The following is a 17,689-nucleotide window of genomic DNA, read 5'->3' as shown; positions in this document are numbered from 1 at the left end:
ATTGCGATGTATATGACGTATCCCGATCGCGCAATCTTGTTTCTCAACGTTTCGATCGGTAATATCGCCGCGAGAAGTCACGCTGAGCGCGCGAGAAATCGTTCGATAAGCCCATTTCTTTCACGTGACAAAATATAAATAACTACATATAAATAACTTGTACGTTTTTATTCCCTAATAACAGGTTTTGCGCGAAACTAGTTCTGTCTTTATTAATTTTCCCATTCTTTTTTTTTTTTAATACAAAAGAAGCAATCAATTCGTTTGTAGAAGATAATGAGAGGATGCCTCTACTCTTTTTACGACAAATCCTTTATGCTACATTTTCCAATATTAATTTTAAATTTCTATTGGCGTTTCTCATGGTAGCAGAAAAAAAATCCACGTGTGTTATCAATTGTAATGATAATCAACCGTACAATCTTGATCGATAATCATATATTGTCATTGCTCTTCTTATAAAAAGAAATTTGTATGTTCTTGTCTGTTTCCATTTCATATATTGCAAAATATATATTATTACAATATATTCATTGTATATTGAAAACTGCAGCCAAGTTCCACGTGGACGAAAAATACTTTTGCTATCGCAATAATTATAGCTTATTTTGACCTTCTGATAAAAAACAGACTGTCATGTGATGACAGCAATCAAAATGAATTGTCCATAATTGTCGGAAATTTTCGACGAGGTATGGCACGAGGCAGTTGTGCAACTAAAACTACTATTTCTACGAGCAAAAAAAATATTAAAAATATTATATACCTAATGTACAAAAATTTAATATCGGTTTTAAATCAATGCGCAAAAGTTTTTAATACTAACAATTTTTATGTCGTCTGACTATTTTTATGTCGATTCAGCATAAAATAGTTATAAACGCCAGACAATGGCAAGCGTTTAGGTATAAGAAAAGATCCGTTAAGATACTTAATCCGGATAGCTTAAGCGTAATGGAGGAAGTTACTCTTGGAGTGCGAGAACAACTTCCTGACGGAAAATACGCGTAGTAGATCCCGACGAGAATCCAAGATCAAAACAGATCTTGACTATTTTGAGAACGTAACTACGCGATCTCGTTAGCTCGAGCAGATGGTTTCTTCTCGCGGCGGATTCGGAGCAACAACACCATTATAAATTAATAGCGGACCATCGCGGGACTGACACGCAGTCTCGGTGCAACAGTCACCAGTCAAGAGATAAGGGCTGTCATGCGCACGTAAGTACATCCACAGAAATTATGACTCATGACGATGACAATAATGATGACGCTGACGCTGAAAGCGGCCGAAATATATGTTATAAATGATTCAACTCGAATTATCTCATTCATAAAGACACGTGAAAGACATGTGAAATAAGCACGTCGTTCAATTTCTAATTTTTGTGGCTGATATGACGGGATCACATTAATCCATAAAGAATCGTGTAATATCTAATATCTAATATATAATAATACGTAATATGTAATATAAGTATTGTATAATAAAATAATATTGGTAGAAATCAGCTCGATTTTAACGTGACAATCGTGATACGATCGCGCGACAAAATTGCAATATCCGATCTCTATTGAACGAAATAAAAATAAAAATTACATTGTAATTATTATATAAGTATAAAATTATCGTTGTACCATATTAATTAAATTAGTGGAAAATACGCCATTTTTAATCTCTTCTCCGGCTTATTTTTTATCCGTTTTTCCATTCGTCATTATCTTTGTCGGCATATTCTGTCGATTCGTTCGATGAATCATAAGAGAAATGATTAAATTTCACGCTTTAAATATATTTCCCGAGCGAGCTCAGCCGATCAATCATTAGCCGCTATTAGTTGTTTACAAGTGTGAATGATATTATTGCATTATTAAATGTGTATTATTAATTGAAGCTTGGCGGGGACTCGGATTACTCCTGCCGCAACTGGCGGAGCGTCGAATATCCTTCCACGCGCGTACGCGTGTATGTATAGACAATGGTTACATCGGCATTAACTATAGACACACTCTGTCTCTCTCTCTTTCTCTCCACGTGTATCTTTCACGTGCCATTATATTCTGAATTGGAACGCAGTTCCCATTAAACGGCAAGCCATATTGTATGTGAATAAAGGGCGACTGAAAATAACTCTTGTCGAAATAATGGTAATACATTCAAGCCAATTAATTGTATATTTCGCTATTTTCCGTAAATCCTTTCTACGATGTACCAAATCGCCGAGTAGCATCCCGTTGCTCAGTGATAATATTAAACGCCCCTTTACGGCAAACGAATTACACGCCGAGTTGCTTAACACAATTAAAGCGAGATACACTGCAGAATATCAGAATACAAGATCGATATTTTTGGATTTTGTACGGAAAAAAAGAAACAAAGAAACACGAAAAAATAGGATATCTAAATTTAGGCTTTTCCCGTTTGCTAAAATGTGAGCGAGCTAGAAAAGAACCAAATAAATTTATGATGTTTATCAAATTTATAATATTATATATTCTAGAAAACATCTCGCGCGCGCGTGCCTCCGTGAATAGTATGTAATCGATCGCATCTCGAAAGTTGATTAAAAACCGACATTGCGGAAAGCAAATTTTCACATTTTTACGTGGGAATACGCGCGAGAGACATTTTATCAAAAAAATGAAAAAGAATATTGAGTGATTTTTTTCCATTGATGTCTAAAACAATTCGCGCATCGTCACGCAATCCTATTGCAATAAACTCAATTCGTCGGGTATATGAATACGCTCGAGATTTATGCTGACAATGAGTGCAACGACAAAATCACACAGCGTGGAATAGATCAATCTTTGAAATTCGATACCAAGCGCGTATATAGGTGTTGATGCGTGTTATAAAATCGAATGGCTTTTTATAATCTCGCCGATTTAGGCACGTGCGAGTACATAACGATTAAAAAAAAAAGGAAGAGCACGTATGTACCCTATGTATGTATTGTACCTTATCGGAAAACGTAATATTACTTTAACAGCGCAATTCAATGCCGCTTGATAGTTTAGCAACAATCAATACTTAACGATAAACTTATCGCTTAAGAAAAACGACAGTAGACAAAAATAGATGAAAATAATATTATTATTATAATAAATAAGACCTTCGCATAAACTAACTACTTTGAACTATTGTGCAAGAAAAGATAAAAAAGATAGAGGTAGAAATGGTAAAAATAATATTGTGAAAAAAGTAAATGGAGTGGAAAAATGATAAAAGAAAAACAAGCAATTCGCACAAATGGAAGTGGAATTCGTTACTCGGGAATAGAAGAACTCGATCGATTTTCCTATTTACGTACTGCTTGCCATGTTTTCTTCGTCTATGTATACATATCCGCACACATCGCCGGGACTGTTTACGAGGAACGATTAATAACCATCTGCCGTATCTGCACGTTGCGGGAACATCTTTCAAAAGACCCTCCTTTATTATTATGGCGCAAGTAATAAAATTAATCAACAAGGCGTAAGTACGAGCCATTGATTAGTCTTGTCTACAGGAGACCAAGAATAAGTCGCTTTCGTAATTTTCCATTACGTCCTCTCTGATTTTTTTATATCCTGTACACCACACGGGTTAATCTTATTATATATGCATTTTATATACTACATATTTTATTTGTGGCTTTTAAGTAATCTTTTATAATAAGATGTTACGCATTTAATATACTGCTTATATAATATACATATATTTTCTTTATTTAAATAAATAGATATTTATTTAAAAATTTATCTAGTTATGTAGAAAAATTAAATTTATTTTATTTGATGTAGACACACAAATAATAAGAATAATGTGAGGGACAAAGTGAGATTTTGAATCGTAAAGAGCTTTAATTTTTTTGTAACGTAGAAAGAGGCATAGTCACTACTTTATCTTACGCTGTATTTGCATATTTGTATTTTCTCGCGCACCTGACATCCCGCTTCACGCTACTTCATGGACAATAATTAATTCATCTATGACATGATGAAGTCATGAATCATACAGCGGAGACAAACAGTCTACGAGCGCGGTTTCCAAAGACGTGAGAAGGAGCACAATCATATTGTTTTACTAATATGTATTATAATGTACATTATAATGTATGTATAATTTTTTATTAGTATTATCCAATAAAAATAAAGTGTATCTCTACACAAATACATAACATCTCCTTTTTACTTTTATGCAACTTATCGGAAGAAAGATGTAAAAAGAAAAATAGATAAATGTAGTTGTTGTATTAAAAAAATTTATTACAATTAGCTAATCAGATAAACAAGTGATTAAAATGCGAAGGCGAAACGTCTGCAAGAGTGTAATTATTTACGGGACGATATATAGCTCATTATGAGCGACTTAATTTTCACACATGGTATATAATACTGCAAAATATTATAGCCATGAGACAAATAACGCGATATACATGTACAAATTATACGACATCGATTAATTAGCATTCCTCGATCATTTCTATCCGATAATGCAATCGATAATGCATCTCGCAGACAATATTTAATACAGGGATATTATACCTATTCGAGTCGCAGGGATGCGACTGTGTCGCGAGCGTACGCTTACGACACCGAAGCAGCACACAGCCGCGCGTGGTTTAAGTGCACATTTGACCCGTGCGTTTGCACTGAAAATGCAGATAATGTGGCAATAAATCGATGTACCATAAAGATAATCACGGTGATTTGTTTCCGGGATGAGCGCGTACCACACTCGTAACTGCTAACGAAAGCTCTTCTCCTCCCCGAATACGTCAAGTTACATTTACGTCATTTACCGCGTATTTTGCTGCTCCCGTTATCTCTGGTCTGTAAAAGTCTTTTTGTGATAATGATGTCTAGAAGCCGATGGCTCGGTTATCTAAAATAATTTCAACACGCTCTCGCGCATAGAATTGAGTATAAGACTTGCCACGAAAATAACGGACTGTAATGTCCTACAGGTTCTAACGTTCTGATAATAAAAATTGTATTCAAGATAGGTATGCATTATCAGATGGAAATTACTAATCGATGTCGCGTAATTCATATATGTGTATATCACGTTGTCTTATAGAATATTTTTGCACGCAGTATACACCAAATAAGAAAATTAAATCGCTCGTAATGAGTTCTATCCCGTAAATAATTACTATTCTAATAAATATTCTAGCAAATGTTTCGTCTTCGCATTTTAAAGATATCGACGAGATGCGAAGCGAGTTCTTCTTTCTGAGAGATTATGATAGATTCGGAGTGGTTTAGCAGCCAAATTTATCGTACTCGCCATCGTTTAGCTGTTCTTTTTACGATCTCGCGAATTCATCGCGCATTCACCTACCGAATGGTCAGCATCAATTTCCAATCATCAACGAACGAGCGGTAACATCCGGTCCTTTGCATACGCGACAGGGAAAATAATTTCTTGCTTCAGGGAAACGCGCGAGCGCGGTTTATTTTCCGCGGAACTTTTCTCCACACCTGCCAGACATTCTTCTTCGATCGAAAGCGTACGCCACTTGTTTGACTAATGGCTCGTCAAAACGACGCAATACGAGACGGCTCTCGCGTTTCTGTACCGAAATACCGGGGCCAAACAAAGCAAAAGGCGAAATCTAGATGTACACATGATAACGTAAACAGCTTTATCGACGTTTAAACAAATTACACCGAAGCTGCGTCCCGCAGGCTCGTAAATCAAGTCCTGAATTCTCCCGCATTTAACGATCTTGCCGAGCGAAATATTTTTCTCGGACGAAAAAAGACACGCAAATTCGCGATAAGATTGCACGCCCTTCATTTCAATTCATAAGTTGTACGGTCGACCTACTTAGCATAACTTTTCGCGATGCCTCGATTTCTACAAATGTAAATTGTGTCGTTTCATTTTTATGGCATTGGTTTTTAATCATTCTTGTCACCAATGATATTTCACGGTCGGTTATTCGCGATAATTAATTAACTCGATACTTTTGATGAATCAACACACTATTAAACAGAACAGTTCGCAGGGAAAAATGCGACTGTAACGCGATGCACTTTTCGATAAAAATATTGAATGATAAATAAACTATGAGGAAAAGTGCAACTTCATAATGATATAAATGTCAAATGCAGTTATATGCAAAAAAGATATTAAATTCATAACGTTAAAATATCAGAAAATGTGCAAATATATAAAATAAAAAGAATATTTGTTTTTTTTATATCGTTATAATTTGTATCTAAAATATTTAGAGTTTTCAATGTACTAAATTCTTTATTAAAAACGAACAATTTGTTAACAATTTCATTATCTTGAAAAGAGATTAACAGGTTAAAAGCGCTCTAGTGCATCCAAATTCATATCACTTATTTAAACGATGATATCGCGATCTCCGCAGCGCAATAAGTAAAGAATGCGATTCGCTTTTAAACTGCAATTAGATATGATTGTTTTTTTTACACGGCATATCAATTCATACTTCCTAGTTATATCTGGCGTAAATACAGATAAAGGCTGGATAGACCTCGCGAGGAAGTGCAAGGTTGTTTCTGATCAGTTTCGGCGATTTCAACTTTTTTTTTCGCGTTACGAAACTATAATCGTTTCACATACATGCACAGTTCAAATGCAATGCGCTTGGCGGTGAATACCCGTAATGAAGCCTATTTTGATACGTTATCGTAAGGCATTTACTGTAATGAGGCTTATTACCGCTAAACGCACTCCGTTTTGCGTGCGGATGATGTCAGAAACATAAACGGTAAATTTTTTTTTAATGACGATATATTTATAGAGACCGTTTATCGAGACGGTGCATGCGTTTACGCAATACATACTGCATAAGAGAGTAGAATGCATAGACGATAAGTGGCGATCAGTTAATACGACAGCCGCGGCAGATCGCTCGTAATAATAAAAGCAGCTGTATCCCGACATTTGCATAAGAGCCGGAGCATAGATATGTGCAGTATGCACCTGTGGCGTTTTTTTTACCGGCTCCTCAGTACTGCATGTAATCAAATGCAATCAGAGCCAATTGCATCCCACGCTCACGACGGTTTTCACGCCCAAAGCGATTTTTACCCAAATTGCTTCCATCCGCAGTATAAATATGTGGAGAACGTTATACAAAGCTATTTTTCAGTTACGGACCCACTCGGACGAGATCTGTTCCACAAATATTTTCCTTTAATAGAAACAATTATTGGAGAGATATCGCCAATTATTGAAGTGTAAATAATTAACAGTAATAAAAAGCCGTCGCAAATGAACCTTTGATTTATCCCTGATTCAATTTATACAGTGAACTATATTTTAACGGAACGTCGAAGACGCAACTATCGAGAATATCTCATGTTAAAAATAAAACAAGTTTCACGTTAAAGGAATAAGTTCGTATACAGAGCGCTACGACGCCAGGCGCCACGTCTCTTGGCGAGAAGCCAATATTATGGATTTCGGGACAAATACCCCGAAATGAGTCTCAATCTTCCCTTTTACATTGATCAACCAAGAGATCGTATTTGTGATTCATTATATGTTAGGTTTGTTTTCTGGAATTATTAAAAACGTGGACTCCCTAAAAAACTCGAAATAATAAAAAATGATATATGTAAAACAAGTCTTTTGCCAAAACAAATTTGAGAACAAAATTTTGAAATTGAAACGAACGCGGAAAATTTATGAAAAATTATTTTGTAACTCAATTATATGTATCTAATTACATATCTCTTTCAGCAATTTTTTATCAAATTATCTATTTCGCGGTAATTTTTATTAAAAAATATTTATAAAAAGTAAACTTATTCTTTCAAGCTTCGGACAAATGGAAGGTAGTAACACCGATTGAATTGATTCAATCGATCCTAATTTACAAGTTTAAAACGTCGTGCGTAGAAAAGTCATTGAAAATTGGATTTGTAACTCCTGTCGTTTGCAATTCTCGAAGAAAATTTTCGACAAGTTGAGTTAAGGAGCTACTGAACTGAAGTTCTCGATCAAGATTATATCTAGCCAAGTTTCAAAGTACATTTTATGTATAAAATGTATGAAAAGTTTTGTGAGTGAATTGCTCTAGGATTCTTAAAGTATGGTTCTCTTCGCAATCTTTGAGATTTCTAATTAAATACTTTGGATAGACCATCAAAAAGAGGTCAAACTAACGAGGATTAAAAAACGAGGATGTTAGGGTTTACTAATTATCTATAAAGTATACATATGAGAGCATAATAAAAAAATATTCGCTGTATAATATATGTTTCAACTTTACTTAGTCTTCATCAGCCGCATTCAACATATTTATTATAGATTAAGTGACAATCATCTTGTAGACATAAAGTAAAAAGAAATTAAAAAAAAAACAAGTCAAGAAGTTAAAACCAAAAATATAAAACATATATAAGAGATACATTATTCCTTGTCAAAGAAACAGTGAAATTCCAACTGAGTGATAAATTAGACTTTCCGTTTGTAAATATTAAGATATGTTAGTTTGTTCATATAAAAATTAAAGTTCATGTAAAAAGTTAAAAGTATAAAAAGTATTGTATGAAAAAAGTGTGACTGTCCATGGTATTTAATGATCAAAAAAATTTTTTCTACTGTAATTGTTAGAAATCAATCTTCTTACAGAAACAAAAAAACACAAAGTTGTCGTTATAAAATTCAACAAGCGACATGAATAAACGTGTTTTATACAAAAACAAAAAAAAATGTTCAAAAAAGAAATATTTAAAACAAAATAAAAACTGAAGACTTCTGGAAAAAATTTTCTTGATCTTTAAACGTTTCGTAATCGTTTTTACAATTTTATCAAAAAGTGATAAAATGACATAAAGCGCCACATGTTAAATGACATAATATGCAAGTAATTGTTATTGCGCAATGCAATGTCCTTCGCTTTTCTTTAGTCTATTATTAAAAAAGATAAAGAATAACACAACATAACATAATACACGTGGCAAGGTGAATGATAAGAGTGAGTTGGGAACGAAATTACTTCAATGTTGGGTATGTGACAATTATTTTTGACTTTCAAATAAAATTTTAATAAAATTTATTTATATCCACGCTCACTTCCGTGATAAAATTACTAAAGAAATACGCGTACAAAGCAATGTTTTGTCACCTTCGCTCATTAATACTCAGAAGCAATCAATTAGAAATATTTTTATTATTAAATATTTTTATATTTCTTATATTTTTATAAAATCACGATTACTATGAAGATTTGATGAGCAAAATTAAAAGTTCTAATTAAAAGGAGACAGATCAAAACAGACGTGCCTTCACATAGAAATATAGATTTGAGAAAAAGATAAAAAATCTCAAGTCTATTTTAGCCCATCGTCATATGAACAATTAATTTTCAATCTTTTGTCGCAAAGTTTCGTGAAACTGCTTTACACAATTTGAAATTTGTAGGAAATTGTTAAGAAATTGTATTTCAAAACACACATACTTTTGTATAAAGTGTGCAAATGTGCAAGAAAAAGAAGAAAATTGCGCTATATATATCAACCCAAGCGATAGGCTAGTAATTATTTTAATTATTTTAATTATCGGCGCTTCCTTATAAAAGCGCCGCGAAAACGACATGGGTTTCATTGTACAATACGTGCTTACGCTGTCAGTAACATTATAATTTCTGACGAGAAATATGGGGTGTAAGATTTTACCTCTGTTAATCTTGGCATTCGCCGTGGTCTTTGTCAAGGCCCATGGTAAGTTCAAGACAAAGTATTACAAATAATCATTATGTGTAACACTCATCGAGAATTTACTCTCGCAAATCTGTTATACCGTACAAATTTATTCAAACAAGGCAATTATAATAACTAAAATAATAGTTACTAAGACGTTATTGCGAGAGATATCTTACCATATATTTAATTGCGAATAAAAACCATAATATAAGTTGTCTTATTTTGTATCTTCTTTTGTGTTCAGTTTAAGTTGCACGGAAAAATTTATTTGAAATTAGAAAATACAAGCTTACATTCGCGTCAAATATTACATAACATAATAACTTACGTCAATTATTCTTATTCATCTCATAAAAGAAAAATTTTTAGTAAAAAATAATTTTTTTAATAAAATATATTTTTTAGTATGTAAGAAACTTTGCAAATCTGTCTCGTTCAGGAATTCCACGTACTATACAAGATTATCATCAATGATATAATTTTAAATAACTTCAAATCGCGATGATATACGATTGATGTGGATTTAACATCTTTTCAGATCAACAAAGAACTATACAGATTGGCATAAATATGGCGACAAAGATCATGGAAGGAATCGTGAAATGTATACACAAAGATTTTGGAATAATACCAAAAATATTCAACTCTTTTAAAGACGCATTCAAATTATTAATAGGAAAACTTCCTCTCAAAATCATCGAAGCCATACAAAGTGTTAAGAAACAATTCTATGAGTATATAGTAGGTGGGGTAAAGACACTGGTATACCATATGTTCAAAATCTCATTGGAAGTACTAATAATCTTATTAAAAATAATGATAGCTATAATGTCCGGTAAAACTAAAATCTGTAATGGAGGCAGTGATAAAATTATTGAAGAATTTGAGAAACTAGTACATATTCTAGAACCTCTGTTAAGCGGTATAGGTGGTGCAGTAGGCGGTGGTAGTTCAGGCGGTAGTGGTTCAGGCGGTAGTGGTTCAAGCAGTGGTGGTTCAGGAGGTGGTGGTTCAGGTGGTATAGGAAGCGGTATCGGTATACCTGGTATAAAGATACCTGGATATTAAGTCCAAGTCTTAAGATAATTTATACTTGGCGAATTATATAACAAAAATGGCAAGAATTCATGAACTACGATGCGTACATAAGTACTAATAACAACAAAATTCATTTAATCGATGAATGAATACGTTATCTATTATTATGCACTTATATTTATTTTAAGTATCTGTATAAACATAAAAATTAATCATAATAATGCAAACTATTTAAAAACTGTATAAAAAATATCTAATATATGTGTACACATAAATATAAATATATGAATAATATGCAAAATATATTTCTTGGAATATTATTATTTGGAATAATGCGGATGTGTGTGTGGCGAATGTATTGTTCAAAGAGATTATACGTTCATTGTAAAAATTTTAGAAATCGTATATATTATAAATATAACAGCGACAAATTATTTGGAACCAATAATTACACGAGAATTCGGCAGTAGTGGCGCAACTTTTTAGTCAGACATTCATCTGACTGCGTACAGGCAGTAGATAAACCTCTGCGGCCAGACACAAGAGATAAGCCTTTGTGGTCAGACAAGCAAAAGCTCCCTGTCTTATCGAAGGATTCATAGAATTTGGCCAAAAGAGGGTTACACAAGGATAGTTAGGTCAGGTAAGTATGTTACTCAATAGAGGCATCACACATAATTCCATGAAAATTGAGTTTACCTAAGATGATCATTCAAATATCATATATTATCACTCAAAATTACTAGTTTTCTTCTACGACAGAATGCGCATTTCATCTAATTACGCTTGCATTTTTATCTAACAATTGTGCATTATTACGGATCATAATTATGAGTATTATTATAAGTATTATTTAAAAGTAATCCATGGCTACGTTTGTTGCATCATTCAATCGTTATTAATGTTATTATACATTGTGTATAAACATTTGTTTCTTAAAAATCGAGAATAGCATATGAATGTATACGAGACGCACTTGCATTTTTATTTGAATAAATGTATATCCATTCAAGCAAAATAATGCGATTTCTTGCAATTCATCCCGGCTAACGCATCACAATTTATTCATCATCTCGTAGTTTGTAATTATCGCCACAATCTATCCTAAAGTGGCATTTGGCAAGTTGACAATTATAACACGCATCCTCGTACATATATAAGCACAGACAATAAATCATTGCCCCCTGAGAAATGTGCGAACAGTAAATGCAATAATATGAAAACAGATGAATGCGGAATCAAGAGTTCCGTGCACTACTGCTAGTGACGTCAGCTGAGCAAGAGCAGCCAGAAACTAATGTCTTAATCCTGCGTTTGCGAGAAAATGTATCCCCATAACGCGTGCATCTCTTTAAAAAGTCTCGTTGGGATTTTACATGCATTAAAATTTACGAAATTGATATAAGATTACAAAATAGCAACTTTTTTCACGAGTTGAATACGACTAAGCCTCGCAGGTTCGATCAGGCTAAAAGATCTTCGATTGGACTGTCAACAAGTGCATCCCAGAAACATTACGGACGCGAGACAAGGTTGAGATAAATTGATGAGCTCAATTGGATCATAATAATAAAAGTAGTTGCATCCCGACATTTGCGTAAGAGCCGGAGCATAAATATGTTCAGTATGCACCTATTTTGCGTTTTTTTTTATCACCTCAGTACTGTATTCCTCAGTACAGAAATCAAATGCAATCAGAGTCAATTGCATCCCACGTTTACGGTGGTTTTCACGCTCAAAGCGATTTTTACCCAAATTGCTTCCATCTGCAGTACAAATATATGGAGAACGTTATATAAAACTATTTTTCAGTTACGGATCCACTCAGACGGGATCTGTTCCACAAATATTTTTCTTTAATAGAAACAATTGTTATTGAAGAGATATCGCCAATTATTAAAGTGTAAATAATTAACAGTAATAAAAAGCCCGTCGCGAATAAACCTTTGATCTATCCCGAAGGGTCAACCCCTATGGCAATCAGTGTACATTTCTTTAGAAATATATTGCTAGTGTTTTGGCAGTATAATACTATATGCTATCAATACATAGTCATGCATAGCAATACATTAGCAATACTTGGCAATATTGTGCACAATAGGTAGCAATACATGAGGTAATAGATGGCAGTACATAAGATAATAGATGGCAATATTACTAACAATAGCAATACAATAACAATGCTAGCAATAAAGTGTGTTGTATCGCCATAATTAGCAATCACTGTACATTTTTTATAGTAGTGGTTGACCCCTCGGTTTACCCCTGATTCAATTTATAATATAGTGAACTATATTTTAACGGAGCGTCGAAGGTGCTGCTATCGAGAATTTCATGTTAAAAATAAACAAATTTCACGTTAAAGGAATAAGTTCGTATACAGAGCGCTACGGCGCCAGGCGCCACGTTTCCTGGCGAGAAGCCAATATTATGGATTTCCGGACAAATACCCCGAAAGGTTTCTCAATCTCCCCTTTTGCGTTCATCAACCAAGATATATTTGATTCACTATATGTTTAACTTGTTTCCAGGAATTATCAAAAACGTGAACTCTCTACAAACTCGAAATAATCGAAAATGACATATGTAAAACAAGTCTTTTACCAGAACAAATTCGTGAGAACAAGATTTTGAAAATAAAACAAACGCGTAAACGCGGAAAATTTATAAAAAATTATTTTGTACCCCAATTATATGTACCTAATTACAATATATGTCTCTTTCTGCAATTTTTTATTTAACGTTTTCTATTTCACAATAATTTTTATTAAAAAAATATTTATAAAAACGAACTTATTCTTTCAAGCTTTAAACGAACGGAAGGTAGTAACGTCAATGAGAAAAATAAATTCATTCGGTCGATTCAAATTTCCGAATTTAAAACATCGTGCGTAGAAGAATTGTTGAAAATTATAAATTTATTCCTATCGTTTGGCTCCTATCGTTTTTCGAAGCAAATTTTCGAAAAGTTGAGTTAAGGAGCTAATGAACTAAAATTCTCGATCAAGATTATATCTATGTAGTCAAGTTTCAAAATATATTTTATGTGTAAATGGAAAGTTTTGTGAGTGGATTGCTCTAGGATTCTTATAGCAATTTCGTCTGAAATGCATCGATTGCATATTTCGGGTGTTGTGTGTTCGGCTGGTCGATTGATGCAATCCCTCGCCAGTGCCGCGTGTTCGTTTGGACTCAGTATGCCGCACAGGTGCATATTGGGTATACACAAAATGGCTCTCACAAATTAGGTGGTCGGGACCAATTGGGGTAATTACACAGTACCCATTTGCACCAGCTCTACACTGTGCGCTAGTGGCACATTGGTGCAGATTGGTTTAGATCAGGCCAAAATCGCTATTAAAGTCAAGTATGATCCTCTTCACAATCTTTAAAATTTCTAATTAAATGTTTTGGATAGACCATCAAAAAAAAAAGACCAAACTAACAAGCATTAAAAAACGAGGATGTTAGCGTATATTAATTATCTATAAAGTATACATATGAGAGCATAATAAAAAGAGTTAATATTCGCGGCACATGTTTCACTTACAATTAGTCTTCATCAGCCGCATTCGACATATTTATTATAGATTAATTGACGATCAGTCTTGTAGACATAAAATAAAAAAATAACAAAAAAAAACAAGTCAAGAAGTTAAAACCAAAGATATAAAGCATATAAGAGATACATTATTCCTTGTCAAAGTAACACTGAAAGTCCAACTGAGTGATAAGTCCGTTCGTAAAGATCAAGATTAGTTGTTAGTTTGTTCATATAAAAATTAAAGTTTATGTAAAAAGTTAAAAGTATAAAAAGTGTAATTGTCCATGATATCTAATGGTCAAAAAAATTTGTTCTACTGTAATTGTCAGAAGTCTTCTTACAGAAGTAGAAGAACACGAAGCTGTCATTATTAAAGTTCAATGAAACAGATAGATCATGTTTTATACAAAAACCAAAAAATAATGTTTAAAAAGAAATATTCAAAAACGAAATAGAACTGAAACTTCTGGAACAAATTTTCTTTATCTTTGTACAATTTTCGTAATCGTTTCTACAATTTTATCAAAAAATGATAAAATGATATAATGTGGCACGTGCAAAATGACATAGTATGCAAATAATTGTTCTTTCGCAATATAACGTTCTACGCTTTTCTTTCACCTGTCATTAACAAAGATAAAAAGTTACACAATGTAACATAATACACGCATGATAAGAATGAGTCAGAAACGAAATTACTTCAAGGTTGTGCATGTGACAATTATTTTTGACATTCCTTGACTTTCAAATAAAATTTTAATAAAATTTATTTATATTCATAACACGCTCACTTCTGTAATAAAATTACTAAAAAAAAAATACGCATACAAAGCAATGTTTCAGAAGCAATCAATTAGAAATATAAAAATATTTCTTATATTTTTATGAAATCATTAATAATCACGATTATGAACGGTTATACATAAAGATTTGAGGAGCAAAATTAAAAGGTCTAATTAAAAGGAAAAATAAATCAAACGCATGCCTTGACATAAAAATATAGATCTGAAAAAACAATAAAAAAATCTTAAGTCTATTTTGATCCATCGTTATCTGAACAATTAATTAATTTAGCATCATAATCTGAACAATTAATTTTCAATTTTTGTCGCAAAGTTTCGTAAAACCGCTTTACAGAATTTGAAATTTGTAGGAAATTATTACGAAATTGTATTTCGAAACACACATACTTTTGTATATAGTGTGTAAATGTGCGAGAACAAAGAAACGTCACATATACCAACCAAGCGACACAGGCTAGTAATTATTTTGATCATTTTAATTATTGGCGTTCCCTTATAAAAACGTCGCGAAAACGATAAGAGTCTCAAAGCGCAATACGTCTTTACGCTGTCAGTAACACTCGTCAGAAACATGGGTTGTAAGATTTTACCTCTGTTGATCTTGGCATTCGCCGTGGTCTATGTCCAGGCTCATGGTAAGTTCAGGACGAAATATTACAAATAATTATTATGTGTAACACTCATCGAGAATTTTCTCCCGCAAATCTGTTATACCGTACAAATTGATCCGAACAAGGCAATTGTAATAACTAAAATAATAATATATTTACTGAGACGTTATTGTGAGATGTATCTATCTTATCACATACTTAATTTCGAATAAAAATTGTAATATAAATTGTCTTGTTTTGTGCATCTTGCTCAGTTTAAGTTGCACGGAAAAATTTATTTGAAATTAGAAAATTAGAAATTTACATTCCCGTCAAGTATTGCATAATATAATAACTTGCGTCAATTATTCTTATTCATTTCAATAAAAAAAATTTTTAGTAAAAAAAATGTTTTAGTATGTACGAAACTTTAGTATGTACTTTGCAAATCTGTCTCGTTCGGGAATTCCACGTACTACATACGAGATTATCATTAATAATTTGATTTTAAATGACTTTAAATCGCGATGATATACGATTGATGCGGATTCAACACTTTTTCAGACCCACAAACGAGTATGGCGATAGACACAAGTATAACGCAAACTACGGAAAAGATCATAGGAGAAGGAATAAAAAATGTGAACAATATAGAAGGCGGTAGTTTAGGCGGTTTAGGCGGTGGTTCAGGCCGTGGTTTAAACGATGTTAGCGCAGGTGTACATCCAGGGTATTAAGTCCAAGTCTTAAAATTATTTATACTTGGTAAATTATATAACAAAAATGGCATGCAAATTCTTGAACTACGATGCGTACATAAGTGCTAATAACAAAATTCATTTAATCGATGAATGAATATGTTACCTATTATTATGCACTTATATTTATTTTAAGTATCTTTATAAACATAAAAATTAATCATAATAATGCAAACTATTTAAAAACTGTATAAAAAAATCTAATATATGTGTACACATAAATATAAATATATGAATAATATGCAAAATATATTTTTTGGAATATTGTTATTTGGAATAATGCGGGAATGTGTGTGTGTGGCGAATGTATAGTTCAAAGAGATTATACGTTCATTGTATAAATTGTAAGAAATCGTATATATTATGAATATAACAGCGACAAATTATTTGGAACCAATAATTACACGAGAGTTCGGTAGTAGTGGCGCAACTTCTTGGTCAAACAGTTATTTGATTACGTACAGAGAGTAGATAAAACTTTATGGTCAGACACAAGGAATAAGCTTCTGCGATTAGACAAGCAAAAGTTCCCTGCCTAGTGCCTTACCGAAGGATTCATAGAATTTGGCGCAAAAGAGGGTTACATGATGAGGATAGTTAGACCAGGTAAATGTATTACTCAATAGAGGCATCACACATCACTCCACGAGAATCGAGTTTACTTAATCATGATCATTCAAATACCACATATTGTTACTCAAAATTACTAGTTTTTTCTACGACAGGATGCGCATTTCATCTGATTAACATTTTTATTCAACATTCGTGAATTACGGATCATAATTATAAGTTATTTAAAGATGGCCCAGTTGGCTACGTTTATTGCATCATTGAATCGTTATTTTACATTGTGTATATAAACTTTTGTTTCTTAATAATCGAGAATAGCATGTGAATGTATACGAGATGCATTTGCATTTTTATTTGTATATAAATATACATCCATTCAAGCGAAATAATACGATTTCTTGCGGTTTACTCCGGTTTACGCATCACAATTTATTCATCGTTTCGTAGTTTGTAATTATCGCCACGATCTATCCTGAAGTGACATTTGGCAAGTTAACAATTATAACGTGCATCCTCGTACATATATAAGCACAGACAATACATGACTGTCTCCAGGGAAATGTGCGAGCGGTAAGTGCAATAATATGAAAACAGATAACTAAGAAAACGAAAGTTACGTGTACTGCTGGTATGACGTCAGCTTATAAGCAAGAACAGTCAGACTGAAACTAATGTCTCAACCTCGTTTGCGAAAAAATATATTTCT

At 32.9% G+C, this 17,689-nt stretch overlaps 2 protein-coding genes across 2 annotated transcripts in view; one reads left to right on the top strand and one right to left on the bottom strand.

Annotated features, from left to right (window-relative positions):
* Positions 1–17,689, bottom strand: part of LOC105448278 (cAMP-specific 3',5'-cyclic phosphodiesterase) — a 139,291-nt gene that overhangs the window by 18,109 nt on the left and 103,493 nt on the right. The gene's annotated exons all lie outside the window — the stretch shown is intronic.
* Positions 9,575–10,966, top strand: LOC105448277 (spore wall protein 1-like). The gene is made up of 2 exons (XM_011686778.1): positions 9,575–9,698; positions 10,219–10,966. The coding sequence occupies exons 1-2, from the start codon at positions 9,635–9,637 to the stop codon at positions 10,746–10,748; spliced, it is 594 nt and encodes a 197-aa protein (XP_011685080.1). The 5' UTR covers positions 9,575–9,634; the 3' UTR covers positions 10,749–10,966.

The sequence above is a fragment of the Wasmannia auropunctata genome, unplaced genomic scaffold (assembly GCF_000956235.1).
Source record: "Wasmannia auropunctata unplaced genomic scaffold, wasmannia.A_1.0 LD336088.1, whole genome shotgun sequence".
NCBI lineage: Eukaryota > Metazoa > Arthropoda > Insecta > Hymenoptera > Formicidae > Wasmannia > Wasmannia auropunctata.
Note: the sequence above shows the minus strand (reverse complement) of the source record. Positions and strands in the feature narration are given on the sequence as shown.